Raw genomic sequence first — 21013 nt, forward strand, 5'->3', positions numbered from 1 at the left:
TCACAAGGAAAACCAGTGGTTCAGTTCAGGGGTCATGCCAAAATAGTTTTTTGAGAACCTTAACCCAAGAGTTGGTGCAACATCAGTAAGTTGGCAAACCATATTTTACAATCGGCTGGCAAATCAGAAATTGTGGTTTGCAAATTATGGTTTGTCAGGTCTGGACAAATATATATATATATGTATGAAGTTTCTGTGTGTGAAGTTTCTGAAAGCCACGTGCTTTAGGCTACTCTTGTTTGTATGTGCCAGCTATTTGTTCTCACAACAGCATTCTCAAGAAATCACTACCCAGCCCAAAACTTATCTATGCAATTTCTATAAAAGAGGCACCAATGTTATCTACCACCTCTGGTACTTCTACCACACACCTAAGAGCAAGGAAGCCCAGCCTTGGTATTTCACTGACCAGTGGGTAAGCCAACAATGCATAGAAGGGTTTGAAGTCATAGGAGGACATAGTCAACTGACTTGCCAGAACACATAACATAGAGGGGGATTTTCTAGAACCTCTAAAGATTACCTGGGCACTCTCCTATAGTTAAATTATAATAAACAGCTGGCCAACCACAGCAGCTTATTCCTTGGGGAGAGGAAAACCATGGATAGATCTCCTTCCAGGCAAGCTGTGAGCAGTGGCATCACTGAAAAGCAAAAGCAAGGTGAGACCAAGAGCAAGTCAAGACAGCTCCTGTGGCTCAGGTCCAGGGGGCATTGTAGCAACAAATGCAGGCAGTGGCGGCCAGCACAGCCAACTGAAACAGTGCATTACAGTGGTGGAAGCAACCCTAGATCTGCAAATGGAGTCTTCCTTTCCCCCTGAACATGAAGCAGTAGATTATGGTTCCACAATGGCAGACACAGGTGAATTAACAAGGTACGGTAAATTGTGACATCAGAAACAGCACAGATTGGTCTTTATCCACAGCTTCTAGCCACTCAAGGTGAGTTGCTGAGCAAGAGCATGGAGAAGCAATATAAGCAGCTATTTAACTTGAGGTACAAAGGCTGCCCATCCCTGACTCTTAGAAGACGCACCAGCAGAACCCAATGCTACTCCAGAAGCATGCTCTCTACCTTCTATGTATCTCTACCTTCTCAGCATCTAAGTATACTTCTCTGTTCAAGCTTTCTGAAGATAGAACATCCCACTGCAGCCTCTTTTAGAGCCACACTCAAGTAGAATATCAATTTCCATCTTCTAACTAGAGTCCACTGCTGCATGTCACCCTCCACTGCACTAGTGAATACACACATTCTGAGTTTCTGAATTTGAAACAACACTCAATCAATGACCTCCTAACTCCCTTAAAATAAAATAAAAACTAGACTAAAAATGAATCCAGTGGCACCAACTTAAGAACATAAGAATTGTCCTGTTAGACCCTGGTTTAACCTCCTCCACCACAATCATGTTCAAGAAGATACCCTTTCTAACAATATGAACTACCAGCAACACATACACAAAAGTGCCAGCTTCCACAGTCTCTTCCCAATCTGGGAAACATGCCTCTCTAGTTTACTACCTGTCAGGCAGATTTGAGGGACTCTGGAGAATGCACAGCCAAAAAAAAGTGCCAAGCCACATCAGAAAGAGTGGAATTTAAAAGTACAGTGCTTTCAACACACTCCAGCTGGGTTAGGGGGCTGTGTGTAGGTCAACAGCATGTAATCTGAGCTGAGCAATGTAGCAAACAGGAATCATCATGGGGAGGTTTGGGCCAGAACTGTACTGATTGAATACCTGCCTGCAACGATCTGTAGAAGATGCAGAAGCAGAAGCAGAAGCAGCTGTAGCTAAGCATTGACAGGGATAGGAAAGCAGAGGGGTGGGGAAGGCGAAGGACTGGCTCACAGATGATGCTACTTTATTCTGTTATAAACCAATAACCAAATGATTAATTGTAGCAGAGCATAAAAATAGGTAAAATAATAAAGGAAAGCTCAACAGCCTGGTATAAACCAGAAACCTTCCCAAAAGCTTCTGAACTGAATGGACTTTTCAGGAAGCCTTCCTGTTAAAAGTATATGGACAATGATAACACAATTGCACACATGGCATCACTTTGCCAGTTAGGTGGCGATACAAAGCCATTTAGAATGGCATCCAGGGAGTCGTCAGAGGCAGGTGAACTGAGCGACAATTGAAGGGCGAAGGTAGGACATTGTTCAGCAAGTCAATCTTGCTTTGCCTGTACATCTGGGCCATCAAACCACAGTTTGAATTCTAAATTATGATTAGCACAAGCCACAGAATGGTGTGATGTCATGAGCCAATGTTTTGAGAACCTCCATAAATAGATTAGTTCCCTCAGGCTCTTCAAAGCAATCAGAAATGCATACCCCCTATGCAAGCATTCAAAAAGCAAAAAGTACAAAAAGAGCATACTTCCCAACTACCCACAACAAAGACAAAGCATGTGCCACATTAGATGCATACTGGATAGCAATCAGACAGTGGAATGAGAATTTACGAAATGTCTTAGGCTGCATCTCATTAATTAAAAGACACAGAGGAGAGATAATTCATCTTTCTGGATTTTTAGATTACGGAACAAAAGAGAATCCCCCCCCAGCTCAAAACCAACTGTTTTTTTTTAACAGTGCCATTTAAAAGTGAGTTATATAGTAGCAATTTTTGAAAGAACTATAAAAATGCTATCAACTCAGTTGTATTCTGTTAATGATTAACTCCAGCCCACAAAGAGCTGCCATGGCAAAAACCTCAGAAAGGAGATGTCTTTGTGTCAATGGCAGATCAAAACAGCATTACTAAAATTATTTAATCCCTTTAAATAGGATGCTGAAAGAAGGGCTGGGGGAAGGAATTCATATTATTCTGTGTGTATATATACCAAACCAATATACTCTTGTTTATTTTTTCAGGTTTGGTTGGTTTTTGGTTTTTGTTTTTTTAAGAATTGTTTAACTGCTTTATTTGAAGATTTCTCTAATCACAAGAACACAATACATTAATCTGTATTTCACTGGCCGCTCCTTTAAAACATAACCAGCAATTTTGACTTGCATTTTCTCTTTTAAAGTTTATCAGTGACCACCCCACTTTTTTTGCCATCCCTTCTTCCTACTCACTCTGCAATGTGGGGTTAATAACCCTGGCCTACGTTAGCAGGCCACAGGACTAGTGAGATCAAATATGTGATGCGATAAAGTGGCACATTCTCTCTCTCTCTCTCTTTTAATTTTATTTTTAAAATCTAACTTTTACATTGATTTCACACCCCCAAAAAACCCTAATGAGTGGCCATAGTTCCCTAAAAACCTTATTTAGTATGGAAACTTCAGCCAACTTTTCCACTTTCATCATCTGCATTTCATACCAACAGAGGGAGGGGAGAACACCTGTGGCTTCATTTGTTGCTAGAGAACGTCTCACGCTTTCTTTTTATAACAAAGGGGCTGGAGGGAAAGTACTAAGAGAAAGCTGGTGTAAGTCAAGAACAAGAGGCTCAACGATAGCATTGCCAGCCTGGCACTTGAGTGCGTTATAGGCTCAAAGAACTCCGAGCTTAATAAAACAATTACACAGATGGATGCGGATACCAACGGCATTCTGTGTGCTGTCCTATCACTACACGAGCACCTGCAGCCTTGCACTGTCCTGCTAGGTGCTTTTGAAAACACCTGGGCAAGCTGCTTGCCCGAGATGCTAAGAGATAATTAGCAAATAAAACCACTCCTGGCACCCCTTCAACATTAGTGTCGAGCCGCAGCAGCAAGCTGGCACCTGGCAAAGAGAAATGCTAGATGCGATAATTCCAATTTACACATTCAGCACAACATTCCATCTGTCTGTCATCGGGAAACAGTTTCATATTCAATGATAACACAGATACCCCGAAATAATACCTCGTCCAATTGCTGACATGCAGATTCTGTGCACAAAGGAGGCACCAGCTGTGACCACTTTCTTTGCTTACATGGTAAGGGTCATTTTCCTATTGTAATAAGATTTTGGCATTTGGCGGGGGGGGGGGCGGGAGTACTTTTAAATGGAAGAAACCAGTAAGAAGAGCAAGCCATCCAGCAAGACTCTGATCAAAGGCAGGTGCTGTACGTCTCTTTAAATACACAACCTCCCTAACCAAGATATTTGGCCATCATTCCTTTGAGGAGAACAGAGTTGCATTCCTTCAACTTTTAGATATACAATGGTACCTCGGGTTACATACGCTTCAGGTTACAGACTTCGCTAAGCCAGAAATAGTACCTCGGGTTAAGAACTTTGCTTCAGGATGAGAACAGAAATCGTGCAGTGGCGGCAGCAGGAGGCCCCATTAGCTAAAGTGGTGCTTCAGGTTAAGAACGGACCTCCAGAACGAATTAAGTACTTAACACGAGGTACCACTGTACAATCACAGAACCCATTGTCAAGTCTACTTGAGATTGCCAGGCAATCACCTTCTTCATTAGCATCCCTTCCAGTCCAATCTCCTGGTCCCAAAAGGTGAGGCGAGCACCTTCCTGTATCAGCGGCTATTTCTATTGAAGTCCAACTTCTTCTCCTAAAGCCGTAACATTACAAAATGCCTATTCTCCCTTCTATGTTGTTCTCCCTCCAGTTCCTAAGAAGACTTCATGGTTTTTGTGGTGACCAAGGAGATTGGTGTGATTCTGCTGATGTTAGTAGGCTGTGTAGTGCAAGCTTAACCAGATATTCTCAGTGACTGTTCACACTCAGCTCCTCTTTTATTTTACCTTTATTATTACTTGGAATAAACTTTACATGATTGGGTTCCTGGCAGTGGCCTCACCAGCAGGAGACTGGGAACTCGGGGTGACAGTTCTCCTACTTCCGTGTAAATGAGAGGCACACTTAACTCTAGCAGACTAACAGTGCAATTCTAGACATATGTATGGTGGCAGCTATAGCACCTCCAGGTATAGGGTGGTATATAAATTCAATAAATTAATAATAATAATAATAATAATAATAATAATAATAATTTTTTAAAAAAACAAGAGTGCATGTTGACAGTCTTTCTCATAGGGCTTGTGATGAAACAGTGGGTGCTGATCTGTTGCAAAGGTCAAATGAAACAAGGACCAAAATTTAAATGAACCTGAAAACATTTATACCAAATATTACACACACACACACACACACACACACACACACCACCACCACCACCACCACAACAACTTACAGAGACACTGCAAACAATGCATTAAATCAACTATTAGCATTCACTTGCCATAAACATTAAACCTGACCCTTCAAAACTAGGACTTTATGTCAGAAATAGGTTATTCATAGATGTATGCATGGTTGGCATGCAATTGTTCCATTTCTTGTTCTTAGCCCCACTCCCCACCCCCCAACCCAAGGCATTGGTAACCATTATCATAATGCAGCAAGGGTTCTGCATCCCAAGGATGGGAAAGCAACACTAAAGCTCCTCAACAACATCTGCATTCCTAACAATAATTTAATGGTGGTTTAAGAATTGGAGCCTACAAACCTAAGGACCTGACCTTAAATTCAGTCACCTCATCCAGAGATTTGGGTGAATTCTGATGGGCACCTCCAATGATTTGTTTTAGTATAGGAGGATTATCTTCATGCCACAGATCAACTTCCTTCACCAAGTTTGTCAAGGAAGCCATTTCACAGTTTGCACATTCACTGCTTCCCATGCCTAGAAAAGATTACTAAACTGAAATGGGAAGTGGTGATATCCATTGATTTCAGTGGAACTTACTTAGGAGTAAGAGTTATTAGAATTGGTGTGCCATTCTATATCTATTTAGGAAATCAAGTGAAGTTCTGTGAAGGATTTACCAGTTGATTTTTTATTTTATTTTTTAAGTTTGTACTTCTTGGAGCTCTAAATACAAAATTCACACCAACAGCAGCTTCAGACTTGTTTTATGAAGATCCAATAAAAGCCAGGGCTCTGGGATCCAAGTACATAAATTAGATTTATGTGTTTCTTTCTGTTGGTCTCTCTCTATATATACAGTGGTACCTCGGGTTACATACACTTCAGGTTACAGACTCCACTAAGCCAGAAATATTACCTCAGGTTAAGAACTTTGATTCAGGATAAGAACAGAAATCGTGCTTCGGCGGCACGGCAGCAGCAGGAGGCCCCATTAACTAAAGTGGTGCTTCAGGTTAATGACAGTTTCAGGTTAAGAACAGACCTCCAGAACAAATTAAGTTCTTAACCCGAGGTACCACTGTATATACATATATATTTAAATCCAAGTGGCCCTAGGAAGCAAAACTTTTAAATAGTGAAATGTTAAGGAGCTGCTCCCCTTCAACATTTCCCCCCATTCAAAATAGCTTTCCCCTACCTAAGCTATCAAGATCTTTTCCAAAGTGGATAGGGTGGGTAGCTAAAAGGAGTGGTGATGCTGGGATGGCAAATGCAGCCAAGGCAAAATAACTGAGCAGCCTCTATCCTCTGGTCTCCCGGGGGCGCTTTCATTGTGTGGGGGACGATGACACTTGTTTATTATGTCCAATCTACCACTCTTACCGGTGTGTTTGCACCACAATGACCTCCATGCCACATTACCCCTCTTCCTCCTGGCAATTAACAGCAAACCACCTGGTGGGAACTACCAGAGTGGCTCCACTCCATCCAGTGAGCCGCTTCTGGTTCTGGGGCATAAGAAATGCAAAACATACTGCTCACTTACTAGAGAGAGTGCATAGCTTTGTTCATATAGCTGTGCACCTGAAAATGTGTGAATGCAGACACACAAGCACTTCAGCAAGCTACAGACCTGGAATGACTTCAGTTCTCTGCTATGTTTTTATACATATGGGACTTACTTCCTCCTAGGTGTGCCATAGGACCACAGCCTTAAATTACTGGATTATGGCTCTCCATTTCCAGTTGTTTGCTATCAATTTTATTATAGCAACCACAACAAAACCCTCTATTTTGCAGGGTAGGTGAATGGATAATTTATGTAGGATTATGTGATACATTAACAAAGAAGACTTGGGCTCTCTACAACACAGGGAGAGCAAACTTCTTTTTCACCACATTTGTTTCCTTGGTGCCATTTGAAGCAATTGTTTTTAGGTCCCCTCAAGGAAAGAGGTTTCACATTTTCTAGCCTTCCATTTAACCTGCCTTAATCAGTTGAACAAAAGTACTTTAGGTAAAATGATTCCTTCAGTTGCCTTAGCTACAAATCCCTATAGTATACTATAATTGAAATCTATTCACGTAAGTTAGGAATAATTAGGACCCCAAATTAAGCCAAATAGAAAGTTAATTCAAATAGTCAGCTGCTGTCATTTAAACGGTTATGGAGTTTTACTGTTGCTTAACATCTCTGAATGTGTTAAAATGCACTGCTGCACACTGATCAGCATCTCAATGGTTTAGTCTGGCCAGAAACAGGGTCACTAGTGCTCATCTCTTTAGCCGCACCCTTTCTAGCAAAAGGCTTCCCAGTTATCGCCAGTTGATCTTTGCTGTGAGTCAATTAGCTACTCTCCAGACAGAATGAAATACGGCAGGGCCATGGTAAATAAAGCAGATATCTGTCATCAAACAAAAAAAGAAAGGAAAAGAAAAAGCAACAAAGGAAAGCACCCTTTTCAAAAAATTCTTATTCTAAGCAATATCAGAATAAAGCAAAGTATTAAATGAGCTTCCTGTCATCTACGAACTGACATAAGAAAATTTTGGATGAAAGCATGCATCATGATGTAAACATACTGGACTGGGTTGTACATCACACTAAGCCAAACCTAGAACAAACCATGGTTACTGCTAGTGGTTAGTCAGGACAGAGCTTAACTGCAAGCCTTGGTTCAAACAACACACTAAAGTCAAACTTTGGTGGCTACAAGCTCCTCTCCAGGACCCTGTATGTTCGTGCATTCACACTAAACTGTGCTTACGCAACCATAGTAGTTAAACCAACCAGCTTCATAAACCATGAGTTGAAATTGGTTTTAACACCTAACAGTCATTTGTTGTAAACCAAAATTCCTGGTTTGCACATAAAGCTAAACGGAGATTATTTGAAAGTAAATTCAGCAGAAGCCTTCCAATCATTACAGCTCTAATCATTTAACTGATGAAGTTACTAACCAAATAGTTATGATGCAGTTATATTGTAAGAAAAGAGCCAGTGTGATCTAAAGTCCTTTAAAGATGCACTGTATCTCAGAAAACCATTGTATGCAGACATACTCTGTTACGAAAGCTGAGGCTGCTGAAGAGGCCAGAGACCATCTTGGCTGTGCATCTTGGAAGACCTGCTCCCTGCCTTGCAGACTTTTTTCTACCTGGCCTCAGAAAGCAGGGCCTTGACTGACTCTAGCTACAGAAGCTGAGGCTGCTAAGCAGACTTGGATACTGTTTAGGGGGCTTTGTTGGGAGTGAGGGCTGTTGCTGTTATTGATATTTATTTTAGCTCTTACAATTTATGTGGATATTGTTCAAGTTGGTTGTTTACTTTTTGATGTTGTGTTTATTGTTTATAACTACTTTTGTTATGCTTGCAATTATGTAATTCTTTTATATGTTGTAAGCCACCTTGAGCATGGTTTTAACTTTGGAAATGTGGTATACAAATAAAATGATTGACTGACTGACTATGACTACAAACTATGAATAACCACATATATTTTTGACTAAAAAAGGCCTGACTTCAGATTCTGCGAATCTTTTAACATTTCTGTCTCACACTTACTTTTTAAATAATCCATCATAAACAATGCATCCAGTAATTAACTCAAAACTGAAACTGAAGTTCTTTCATAATACACTTCACAACAGGTTGTAGAGATTATAAAGTGTTCACAGCCTACTATTTTAATAAATGAAATGATGTTTGTATTTACGACTTCATATTTTCTTTAACTGTAAACCAAACCAAACCTTGGGGGCACTGGTGAAAAAAGACTGGAAAATAATCATTTAAATAAAAATTAAGTTTTCAAGACTTCATCAGTCTTAATTGGCAATAACTTACATCACAGTTTGCCCCTTTCCACATTCCAGTCTGTATGCATGCCAGCTTCATCTGTTGCAAATTAAATAATGAAAACGGACAAGAAACAAGGGTACTTTTTTCTGTTTACTAAGAGCAGATTCATATCAAACCCACTGAAATGCATAATCAGTTCTAAATGGCCACAAAACCTCATTTTCCCAAACAGAATTATGGTGCCAAATATACATTTGAGCCTAGACTATATAATTAAAATTCATCTAAGAAACATCTTGTTTGAATAAGATTGTCATCTGATGACATAGTAAGAAAACACACACACACACACACACACACACACAGAGAGAGAGAGAGAGAGAGAGAGAGAGAGAGAGAAGGGGAAATTCCTCTGCTCGGACAGGGGAAAAAGATCACAATTGGATGCATTAGGAAGGAAATAGGAATATGAAGCCAAAGTGTTTCAAAACTTCATTTGTATCTCCACATTTCAAATGGAACACTTTCTGTTCATTCTAGTAAATCCATAATTGATAAGGAGGGCAAGCTGCTTGCAAAAGAAATCTATAACCAATTGTTTCTACTGTTAAGAATGGAGCAACATCTCAAGCTAGCTTTCCTCTGTCTCTTGAGGCTGTATTTGACAAACGGATGGCCAATCGACGATTTACTTTTATGCTCAAGAGTTTAATGCCAAAAAATGCACACATGTCACAATCAATGTAAGGAAACCTTGCTGCTTGAACACTAAAGTAATTTTCATAACTGAAAGTACCCTAAGTCCGAAAGTTTTTTTTTAAAAAAGTGAAATAGAGGTTACCTCTTAGATTTGGACACAAAAGAAAATCTCCAAGACAAGGACATTTCTTGTTCTAAAATACTACAGGTACAGGGAACTGTACAAAAAAAGTACATAGTTTTTCCTAGACTAGGCTTCTTAATTATGCAATACGGCATTTAAATTATATGTGCTGTTTCCAGTAGAAAGTGCTTAGGAAACCAACAGGAACACATAACACAATTTGGTTTCCTTTCCAACACTGTTCCACAGTTGGGAGGGGGGGAACTGCATTGCGAGAATTAATTTTTCACACCTCTTTGCCGACAGCAGGAAAGCATCTACAAAGTACCTTTTAACACAACCAAAATCACATCCACACACCCCTCTCACTAGGATTCTTCAATCTCATTTGAAATTAGGAGATTCTCTATTTTCCTTCTGTTAAAAACAACTGCAGTATCACTCTGGCAGAGGCCAATGATCTGCATGTACCAAAAAGGGTATATGCAGATACTCCTACAACTCTCTTTCAAAGAAAAGTCAGTGGGTAGCGATAATGAAATCACAAAAAAGGTTTAGCACAACAGAAAATTCATATTTAGTAGAGATGCTCAGGTTCCTTTTGGAGGCAGAGAAAAATTGACACCATCTCAAAATATGGTGTTGCTCTGTTTATTAAAGTGAGCACGGTTTCTGTCTTGCCATAGTCTCAGGATTACTGCTGATTTGCTTATCAATTGCCCTGTGATCTTCGGATAAAGTATGGTATAGAAATTCAATTAATAATAATAGTAATAATAATAAAAATATATAATTATTGGTATGTTACTCCCAATTGGTAAACTGCTAACAAAAGGTTTCAAAAACAAAATCAGGTGATAAATGTAAGAAAAGCAAGCAAGTTCATTATACTGTGTTTGACACCTTAGCATTCTAAAGGTCAAAAACACCTTGCCATTCAATGAATCTGCCACGCTCAGATTTTACTGGGGGATAAACTAACACTTCCTAAGAAGGTGCCGAAGCGAGAAGGAAAAATAGCTCTGATGATATTAATTCCTCATTCCTCAACCCAACAAACACGATGAGCATTTGAAAATTCTAAAACTAAACACTTAGTTCTAACCACTTTTCCTTGTGTACTGGAGAAACAAACCAACCCATTCACATATGTAATTGCAGGGGGTTGGACCAGATGTGAACTAGATGATCCTTGAGTTCTCTTCAAACTCTACAAGTCTATGATTCTGTGAGTATAAAAGGGATGTTGGGCCACTCCTCTACTCATGTAGGCTTTTGCCATATTCTGAAACCCTGGATGTAGACGGATCCCTGCAGATGTCCATCCCAAAAAAGAAAAGAAAGGATGTCTGAAATGACTTGTGCAGCACCATAAAACCTCAGCAGCGAGGGCAGAGATACAGCCACTCAGCCCCATTCTATGCACAAGAAGGACTAGTCTGTTCATCTGTTTTAACAAAAGTTAAAAGGTAAAGGGACCCCTGACCATTAGGTCCAGTCACAGACAACTCTGGGGTTGCGGCGCTCATCTTACTTTACTGGCCGAGGGAGCCAGCGTACAGCTTCCAGGTCATGTGGCCACCATGACTAAGCTGCTTCTGGCGAACCAGAGCTGCGCACGGAAACGCTGTTTACCTTCCCGTCGGAGCGGAACCTACAGTATTTATCTACTTGCACTGTGTGCTTTGGAACTGCTAGGTTGCCAGGAGCAGGGACCGCGCAATGGGAGCTCACCCCGTCATGGAGATTCGAACCGCCGACCTTCTGATCGGCAAGCCCTAGGCTCTGTGGTTTAGACCACAGTGCCACCCACGTCTAAAAACTACTAGATTTATTGTGGCAAGAGCTATGCATAATGTTTGAAGCTTCTCAAATTTGAGAAATGGTTTTATACAGTAGTAGACAACAAATACTGTATGATATTGTAAAAAAAATAAAGTAACTATGCCCTGGCAAGCAACAACAGTCATAACATGATATATGTGACTTGCATTAAGTTCATCTGTTCCTCAAGGGTTATGCTACAATTCTGACTTATTCACTTATTATTTACTCTCAAAGTTTTGTGACTTTAAGCTAGAGTTCCTTGCATTCTGTCCCAAATCCTTCTCATAAACTCATTTACAAGATATTATAGTAAATTCCGCTGATTTCAACAGAACTTACAGCTCAATCAGAAACAGGATTATTCCAGTACACTAATTTCTCCCTTTTTTAAAACAGTTCATGGGACCCATCTGGAAAACAGGTCTCAAGTTCACCTCCACAACTAAATCATTAAAAGACGCATTGCTTGTTACACTATCTGTAAGATTTGCCTAGATTTTTTGTTGTTGTTGAATTTAAATTTATGTCTGTTCATTTCCTTTCTATTCTCCGCCCTTGAAAGTTACAAACTTCAACTTTGCACACAACTATTTTTTAAAAATAGAAATAAATATTCATGCACTATACATACTAGGGACCACTCCTTTTAAACAGGAGCTGTTAGGCACAAACCATGCGTAGGCGGCTGAAATGTAATCTCGAATCTTCAGGTAATTTAAAACAAGAGGCAACTACAGGCTAAAAATGGCAATAAAGATACCTTTAACCAACTGTGTCTAACCAAGAAAGCTAAGCCAATTCAATCTAATCCTAGTGACTGATCATGGAGCTATTCTTTAGGTGACTGAACAAGGTTATCACAATGAAAAGCAGTAAATTGAAGCATTACTTTAGAGGGCTACAGAAATAAAAAAAATTGGGCTAGCACTAGCAAACTATTCCTCAACCGCTTTGTTGGAAAATTTTCAACATCCTTTTATTCCATGTATATGGAGCACCCAGAGCTGTTAAATGGCTTCCACTATCACAAATGTGTTAAGCAAAGTTTATAACTGAGTGTCTAACAAGGAACAGCTGAAGCTATGTAGCTCACTGAAATTCAAGATTTAGAATTACCTGAGTCACATTATGAGCAAAGTTGCATTAATATATACCTTGACTGCCAAAGGCACAGACTTCCTAGTTAAGTTCCTAAACAATGTTTCCTTCAGTGAAGCACAACAAATGGCAATTCACAAACTGGAGTTGTCAGGTTTGTCTCTTATTCTACACCGCCTAGACCGTTTTCCCTCTCCTTTCATATATCCAGTTTTTGCAAGGCCTTGTCTTCCTAGGAAGGAAAGCTGCAAAAAGACACACACACTGCATGCTTTCAAAATGAAAAGCTATGCACTGAGATCCGTTCATACTCCATTTGCAGGTTGATTATTAGCATCTGCAGATATCTGCACTTACCAGACAGGGCTGTTGTGAAAACAAACCAGGATTAACTCCATGCATGCCACTCCTGAGGTGGGGTAGTATAGGGATGGGATGAAGAAGTAAGCATTATGTCACTGCAGAGACACAAGCAGCTACTTGAGCAGAAACGTGAAGGCCATGGCTGTCCATTTTCAGCTGACATCACCCAAGGAAGTCACTTTACTGACAGCCATCTCATTCTGCTTTATAGTTTCGGCCAGAGAAAATGGAGTATCTTGACCATAGCAGGTCAAATGAGCTCTCATCCTTCATTTGTTTTTATAATGGCTAATGCATCACTTTTGCATCTGAAGGTCACACTACTTGTTATGTTAAAAACCTTACATGTTATGTTAAAAACCTTGCTTGGAGCTAATTGTGTGCTCCCTCCCCTTACTCAAATGTATGAGCCTGATATGATCAGGGCCACAGCATATACAGTGGGGAACTTTCATTCCCGTATATAACCACCATAGATAGCTCAGTCAGTAGAGCATGGGTTTGAGCACCGCATTGGGCAAAAGATTGCTGGCTTGCAGGGTAAAGGAAAAGGGACCCCTGACCATTAGGTCCAGTCGTGACTGACTCTGGGGTTTCGGCGCTCATCTCGCTTTATTGGCCGAGGGAGCCGGCATACAGCTTCTGGGTCATGTGGCCAGCATGACTAAGCCGCTTCTGGCGAACCAGAGCAGTGCACGGAAACGCCGTTTACCTTCCCGCCAGAGCAGTACCTATTTATCTACTTGCACTTTGACGTGCTTTCGAACTGATAGGTGGGCAGGAGCAGGGACCAAGCAATGGGAGCTCACGCCGTCACGCGGATTCGAACCGCCGACCATCTGATCGGCCAGTCCTAGGCTCTGTGGTTTAACCCACAGCGCCACCTGCGTCCCTCTGGATTGCAGGGGGTTGGGCTAAATGACCCTCGTATTCCCTTCCAATTCTATGATTCGATTGGTGCCAACTATAGCTAATTGGTAGGGACGCGGGTGGCGCTGTGGGTAAAACCTCAGTGCCTAGGACTTGCTGATCGCATGGTCGGCGGTTCGAATCCCCGCAGTGGGGTGCGCTCCCGTCGTTTGGTCCCAGCGCCTGCCAACCTAGCAGTTCGAAAGCACCTCCGGGTGCAAGTAGATAAATAGGGACCGCTTACCAGCGGGAAGGTAAACGGCGTTCCGTGTGCTGCGCTGGCTCGCCAGATGCAGCTTGTCACGCTGGCCACGTGACCCGGAAGTGTCTGCAGACAGCGCTGGCTCCCGGCCTATAGAGTGAGATGAGCGCACAACCCTAGAGTCTGGCAAGACTGGCCCCTACGGGCAGGGGTACCTTTACCTTTATAGCTAATTGGTGCACAAATGTGAAGGGGTAGTGGAAGGGAAGCTGCAGGTGGGAAAGCAAGCATTCCCTTGTTTACTGGGGTCCCAGTTTTACCATCAGCTTTATTACATTGAATGTGAATTAAAACAGCACATATTTTATTCTTTTGTTTTCTTTCATTGCAATGTTAGGCACTCGCTGCTTCATGTAACTTATTACCTTGGCTGTGGTTTTCAAAACAAAAACTGCTCATATTACTCCAATAAAAAAAAGAATAACTTTTAAGGAAGATGGAACATTAACGTCTTCTATTTTATTTCTTCACTTTTGAGTAGTTTCCTTTTTCCCCGATATCTTCAGACACCATTATCTATTTACAACTGAAACAAGACTGCAATGTCCCGGTCAGGAAGCTCCTCTAAAACAGTATCTGGCGAATGCTTTATCAGGAGCTGAACCAGATGTAGATTCTTGCTATGTTTTTCTTCCATCTTCCACACAGTGTTATGCCTAGGTGTTTTTTTTCTGGACACATTAGCAAAGAACAACATGCTTTAACTGAGTATGCGCCTCCAATGCATTTCGATGGGATGTGGTTTTTATGTAGGGAATGCAGAATTGCTACTCATTTCTTGAGGAGAATCCAGATGGCATTTACCCAGTTAGGAAGTTTGTTCCTGTTACACCACATTTCCTTACACTCGAAAAGTGCAGTGGGCCCCACTTCCAAAAACATTACTGTGGTAATGAATGTGGTATGGACTGTGGTTCCCTTAACATTACAGACACTTAATATTACAGACACCTATGGGATTAATGGCTCTGAAACCACTGGAGTCCTTCCTCATCCTACCATTTTGAGAAGCTTAAATACCTTCCTCATCCAAAGATATAGCACACATCTACTGATAAAAAGCTATCTCCAGGCCTACCCCAATTACAATGGAGTGGGGATATAGCACCATTTGTATTCACAGCAACATGGGCTTTTAGAGCTAGTAATTTAGAAATGGTGAAATGGACTGTTGACTTGACAGATGATAATGCAGAAAACATCACTACCTTTCCTGAACCAGCACCTGCCTTTATAGCCCCCACAGTGGTTCATTTTTTCATTCTGTCCATTAAAACTACAAGTGCAAAGGGGATTCGAGCCTGTAGTAGAATTTTATTTAGTGATCTGGGATGTATCAGATCTCCCATCCCTATATATGACAAAGGAGGGCACCCCACACTAGCCAAGAAAGCTGCCTTGCACCTATAGTCCACAGCAGCTCAGGTCCCTTACCCATATAGAAGCTTTCATATCAGGGTTCCTTGATGATTTCAGGAACTAAGAAACTCATCTGGCTCGCTACAGTTGGTGTTCACTTTCTGCCTCACATTTACACCTCAACTGCCACAAGTCCAAAATCCCAGTTCTTCAGAAGGGCCTGTTGGGTGATAAACTTCATCTTGGAACCTCTTCTCCTGCCCCATACAATACAACTCAATCCCACATTCACCTTTGCTCCTAATGCTTTCCCACATATAGTTCTGTCTGGTACAGCACAGCTACACCTGAGCCTATTACATTTTTTGTTAAGCAGAACTTGCAAGACTATCCAATAAAGCAAGATTCATTTCCCCTGCTTTGGCTTGAAGCTACCTCCACATTAGTATTCCTTTCCAGAACAGAGAACCACAATATTTGATTTATTTTAAGAATTTGTAATTAATGTGGCTCCATTCCGTCTACTCTTCCCAATTTCTTTACCAGTTTTCTTTTAAGTGAGAAATGTTGGGTTTTTTTATTTTAAAGAATTCAATTCGGTACTGAAGCATCAAAAATTGCCTCTGGCAACTGCTGGCAACTAAAGGCAAGAAAAATAAGAGATGAGAACAACATGAATTTGAAATGCTACAAATGGAAATGAAAATTAGCTCGGAAATGGTGGAAATTCATCATTTCACTTTTTCCATCCCTAATGTATGCAGATGATGTTCTCCCCTCGAAATATTGCTTGTTAAACAGTGCTATTTGACATTTCTTTCTTCTCCTCGATCTTATCTACAGTACTGAGCTCAAATATTTATCAAAGTATCACTGATAAAAGACAGGGGTGATTTTCCCCTTCAACTGTACAGTTCTAAAGTAAAAAATCACCCCTATCCAGATATTTATTCTGAGATCAGGAACCTACATGAGCACCTTGAGATCAAGGGGCCAATGTAGCACCCACCAGATGCTGCTGGAATACATACACCCCCCCCCAATTATCCTTGATCACTGGTCATGTTGTCTGGGGATGAAAGAAGCTGTAGTCCAGCAAGATTCGGAGGGTATGCAGTTGGCTACCCCTGTCCATATGCAGACCATCTTCTCCATTCCATTTAATGGAGGGAAGTAAACTGCATCCACTGAAACGTAAGGGAGCCTACTATGATGTAAAAGAATAAAAGGAAGAGTCAAAACCTGTGCTATGCACATATGGTTTTCATGCAGAGGTTCCCAACCCTGAGTTCCTGGAATTTCCTGTTAATAGATCACATAGCAGACAATGGGAAAGTCTTCTGGACTTGCTTGAATAGTCAATATCCCCAGACAGCTCAGTCAGCAGAACAGGAGACTCTTAATCCCAGGGTTGTGGGTTCAAGCTCTACATTGGGCAAAAAATCCATGCATTGCAGGGGGATGGACTAAATGGCCCTTCCAGCTCTACAACTCTTTGATTCTAAGATTCTATCTTGGATAAGAGTCTAGAGACAGATTGCCTGATTTGAGCCCCATATGCACCATATCTTTAAAGCAGTATCGCACCACTTTAAGCAGTCACGGCTTCCCCCAAATAATCCTGGGAATCCTGTTAAGGGTGGGACATGTTAGGAGACCTCTGCGCCCTTTAAAGAGTGAAAATTCCCAGAGTTCCCTGAGGAGACACATTGATTGTTAAATCACTCTGGGAATAGGGGGTCTCCTTAGCAATCCTCAGCACGTTTAACCAACTGCAATTCCTATGGGTGGGGTAGACAAGACTGCTTAAAGTGGCATGCTTTTGTTTTAAATGGATAGCCCAAATGGTGCCTTGTAATAGGGAAGCTTTCAATGTTCCCAATACTTCTGCAGTATTTCCCAGGAATTTCTTATCACTAAAACAACCCCCACTTCTTCTTTTTTAAAAAGCCATTGCAGTAATTACTCAGGGCACCTAGTGGTTACATGTAGACATCTAAGCTTCTCATTAGCTTTTAACTTCTTTACTTCGTAAAGGTGGCTGCATAGTACATCACCTCTCATTTATAAACTGCAGTTCCACAGGAAAATAAAAATTTAATTCTCTACTAAAGGCATAAAGGCCAGCTGGAGCACACATATATAACAATATTCTCTGACAAATCACAAATTACCAACTAATGAAACCGCAACTGAGAAGAGTGCGCTTTTGGTCAGAGCTGGCCTTCGACATTCTACCGACAACTCTGTAGGGAGGCAGGGGGAGGTCTTAAAAGTTGGTCAGGCAAACCAGGTTTTCAAAGGGCAATATCCCCTGAGAGAGATTGCAGGTCTACACTGCGTGAAATCTAAATTGGAGTTCCTACACGACACTTCTTCTTTTTTCCAATTCAAGCCCATGAGCCGTGTCTTAGCACAGAGCCAACATTAAACTAAATAGATATAGAATGTTTTAAAGCTTTCTGCAAGATATTCATGGAAGTAAACAGTGGTCTTTATTGTTCAACATGTGGGAGGGAAGAGGGAGCTGGGAACACAATCCTTGGCGTTCGGTGCCTTTACCCTGTTTGCAGGGGTTGACACCTCAGATACACAACTAGGCTCACAGGAGCATTCACAGATATGAAACTCCTCAATTCCCTTCCAAAACATTATCAGGAGAGAAGGGCTGGGATGAAGGGTGACTATTACCATGCCAACAGAAGAGATCGTAATAAGATCCCACACATAAAAACAGTGGCTACATTCACCCGCTACATTAACAATGCAGTCCTAACCCTAAGTTGGGCAATATCTGGTTTTCAACATCATGACAATATCACCAGCTAAATATCATGATATACTGACATATTACGATGTCTGATATAAGGATGGAGCTATGTAGAGGCATTGGCTGGCTTCACAGTTTTCCCCCCATCATGATTTTTGCCAGCCAGCTCTTGTGATCCGTTGTCCCCTGTGTTGTTTCTTTTAATACAACAACAAAATGTCTGTTGCAGTTTAGCTAGTTTGTTGCTAAGAACTCTTAGCTGATTTTCATGAATTAGAACTAAGATAAAGGAGATACACTGTATAATTCAATGGCATGCAATCTCCATTCATTTCAATGGGACTTATCCGGAATGAATGGAGGTTGGGCAGCAGCTTTGCTTGATTATCTATCCTGACAACCTGCTACACAAGCGTGGCACTACAACCGTGCCAGGGGGGTGTTGTGCTAGTGTTGAAAGGAAATATGCTAGCACAAATGACTAGGTCTGTGACACCAGTGAAAATGAACATGACAATTTTATTCGAAAAAAGGGGGTGGGGAAGACACTTCTTCTTTTCTTTCTAATTTAAGTGTAGCCTTAGGTACTGCATCTAACAGTAGGTAAATAAATTTTCAAACAGCACTGAGATTTAAGTTGATGGTGACCCACTTTCAATTACACTTTACCCAGTTCTGAGATGTACAGTGCTGATTTTCCACTAACGACTTGCCACATTGATGTCAGTAAGACCAGTAAGTGAGAAAGCAATAGCCCCGAATGCACTTTCTCTTCCATCGGATCATACATATTTAAAGCTGCTATGTCTTGTGTTTATGTAACTTGCAGTTTGCTGGTTTTCAAGGACAGCGTTTTGAGATGGCTCAACAAGAGGAATCCAAAAATAAACCACCTGCCACTCAAGGACAGTCACCCCGGCACTCCACTTGCTAGACAACATATTCCATTGTCAGGAATCAATTAATTTACATTTTTAAATAAGAGGCCACTTAGAATTTGCAGCAGATGCTTAATAATAGTTAAAGCAAAGTTGGGAAGCTGTTTTAGTCATGTTCTTAAACATAATTTCAAAGACATAATGACTCAAAATTAATTTTTAAAAGGTATTCATAAAGAGAGGGGGAAAGGAATGGAAAAGCCACAGGAAAAATAGCTTCACCTAACCTAACAATATGCCATGAAAATGAAAAATATTATATACACATCATTGGTCAATCACATGTGGATACAGCCCAAAAGAATAAGCTTCAGAAGTTGACAAATATACCATTGTATGCCAAAATAAGTTTTATCCCACTAGGGTAGGAGCATCTTTTCTGCAATAAATTATGTTGTCCTTTTGGACTCTCATGGTTTACATGAGCAGACATATCTCATCACAACAGAAACTTAAGATTTTAACTTAAGAGAATTTATCTTACCTTCTGTACACTGGAGGAAGCTGACTATCAGAAGTAGCCAAAACCTTTTCATTCTGCAATCAGAAGCCACCATTATTGACCCCCCTTTCTCGACGTATTTCTTCTTATTATTCCTTAAAGATTCCAGTTATAAATGTCCAGCGTCATTCGAGTGGGTGGTCTACATCATTGATCTTCATAACTGGGGAAAGAAACGGAAATGGAAAAAAATAAATAAAAATCAACTCATGTTCGCGTCACTAAAACATTTTCGAAACGATACATAGAGATCAGACTCTTGTTGATAAGAAAACGGGCAGGGGTTGCAGGAGGAACCAACAAGTGGCCACCATCAAGTTAAAAAATAAATAAAGTTGTTTTAATGATCATCTTCCAACTGAGGCAGGAACTGTTAATGATGCTGGCACGTTCCTGTGAGAAGTGGTGAAGCCAGGGAAGTGGATTTCCATGAAGTCTCAAGTTAAAACATTGCGAGGCGAGGGGAAAAGAAAACCCCCAAACACTCGTACAAGGAAGTCGGGCAGCTGCCAAAAGAAACTAAGCAGGAGGTCTCTCCTTCACAGTTTCCCTGCCTTCCACTTGCATCACTAGTGCCACCCTTTGTATTATGTATGGCTCTGCGCCCCCTCAGACAAAAAGCAGAAGCGGCAGAAACGATACAATCAAAATATCCATTTTTGCTGAAGCAGCTCCTGCCCCCCTATGACCAGCAGCAGTGCCAAATCCAAAATATGTCTTCTGCAGAGACATGGTTTCTGGGAGCCAAAAACAATCCATCAAAGTCTTGATGGAAACCGTTTGCCATTGGCAGCATTAAGGCAAGCTGCTGCTTTTAAGCCTCGGGGCTTAATAGCAGTCAGGCCATGCCAGCATATTACTGGCAGGTAAGCCTGAAAAGAGCATCCCTGAGAATGTGCAGAATATCCCCTTCTCTATAGCCAATTAATTGTAAGACAAACACATTAACATTTGGGATTAGAGTGAAGGACTTTCATGCCGGTTTGAGCCTCAGACCTTAGAAATTAACCAAGGAACCCCTGAACAAAATGAGATTCTTCTTTCCTACAACAGGAGTGCACTGCACACACATTAGTGCAGAAGGTTTTTGTCCAAGAGAGCCATGCTGGAAAAGGGTGAAACTGATGTGCTTCCATTTGTTTTCCCTTCACTGAGAAGCAAACAGCTTTCTACAGCACAGAGGGAGGCAGAGCACTAGACATCTTTCGGAACTTTAATCTCCCTTTCAAAACAT

General features: G+C 41.1%; 1 protein-coding gene across 25 annotated transcripts in view; it reads right to left on the minus strand.

Moving 5' to 3' along the window:
* The window catches only part of ADGRL2 (adhesion G protein-coupled receptor L2), a 569402-nt gene that overhangs the window by 133960 nt on the left and 414429 nt on the right, over positions 1–21013 (minus strand). For all 25 annotated transcript variants that reach the window (XM_053391929.1, XM_053391935.1, XM_053391934.1 and 22 more), the window contains one exon: positions 19762–19942. In XM_053391929.1, the coding sequence (XP_053247904.1) occupies positions 19762–19834 (73 nt within the window). In that variant the 5' untranslated portion in view covers positions 19835–19942. The remainder of the gene's footprint in view (positions 1–19761; positions 19943–21013) is intronic.

This window comes from Podarcis raffonei, chromosome 6, assembly GCF_027172205.1.
Source record: "Podarcis raffonei isolate rPodRaf1 chromosome 6, rPodRaf1.pri, whole genome shotgun sequence".
NCBI lineage: Eukaryota > Metazoa > Chordata > Lepidosauria > Squamata > Lacertidae > Podarcis > Podarcis raffonei.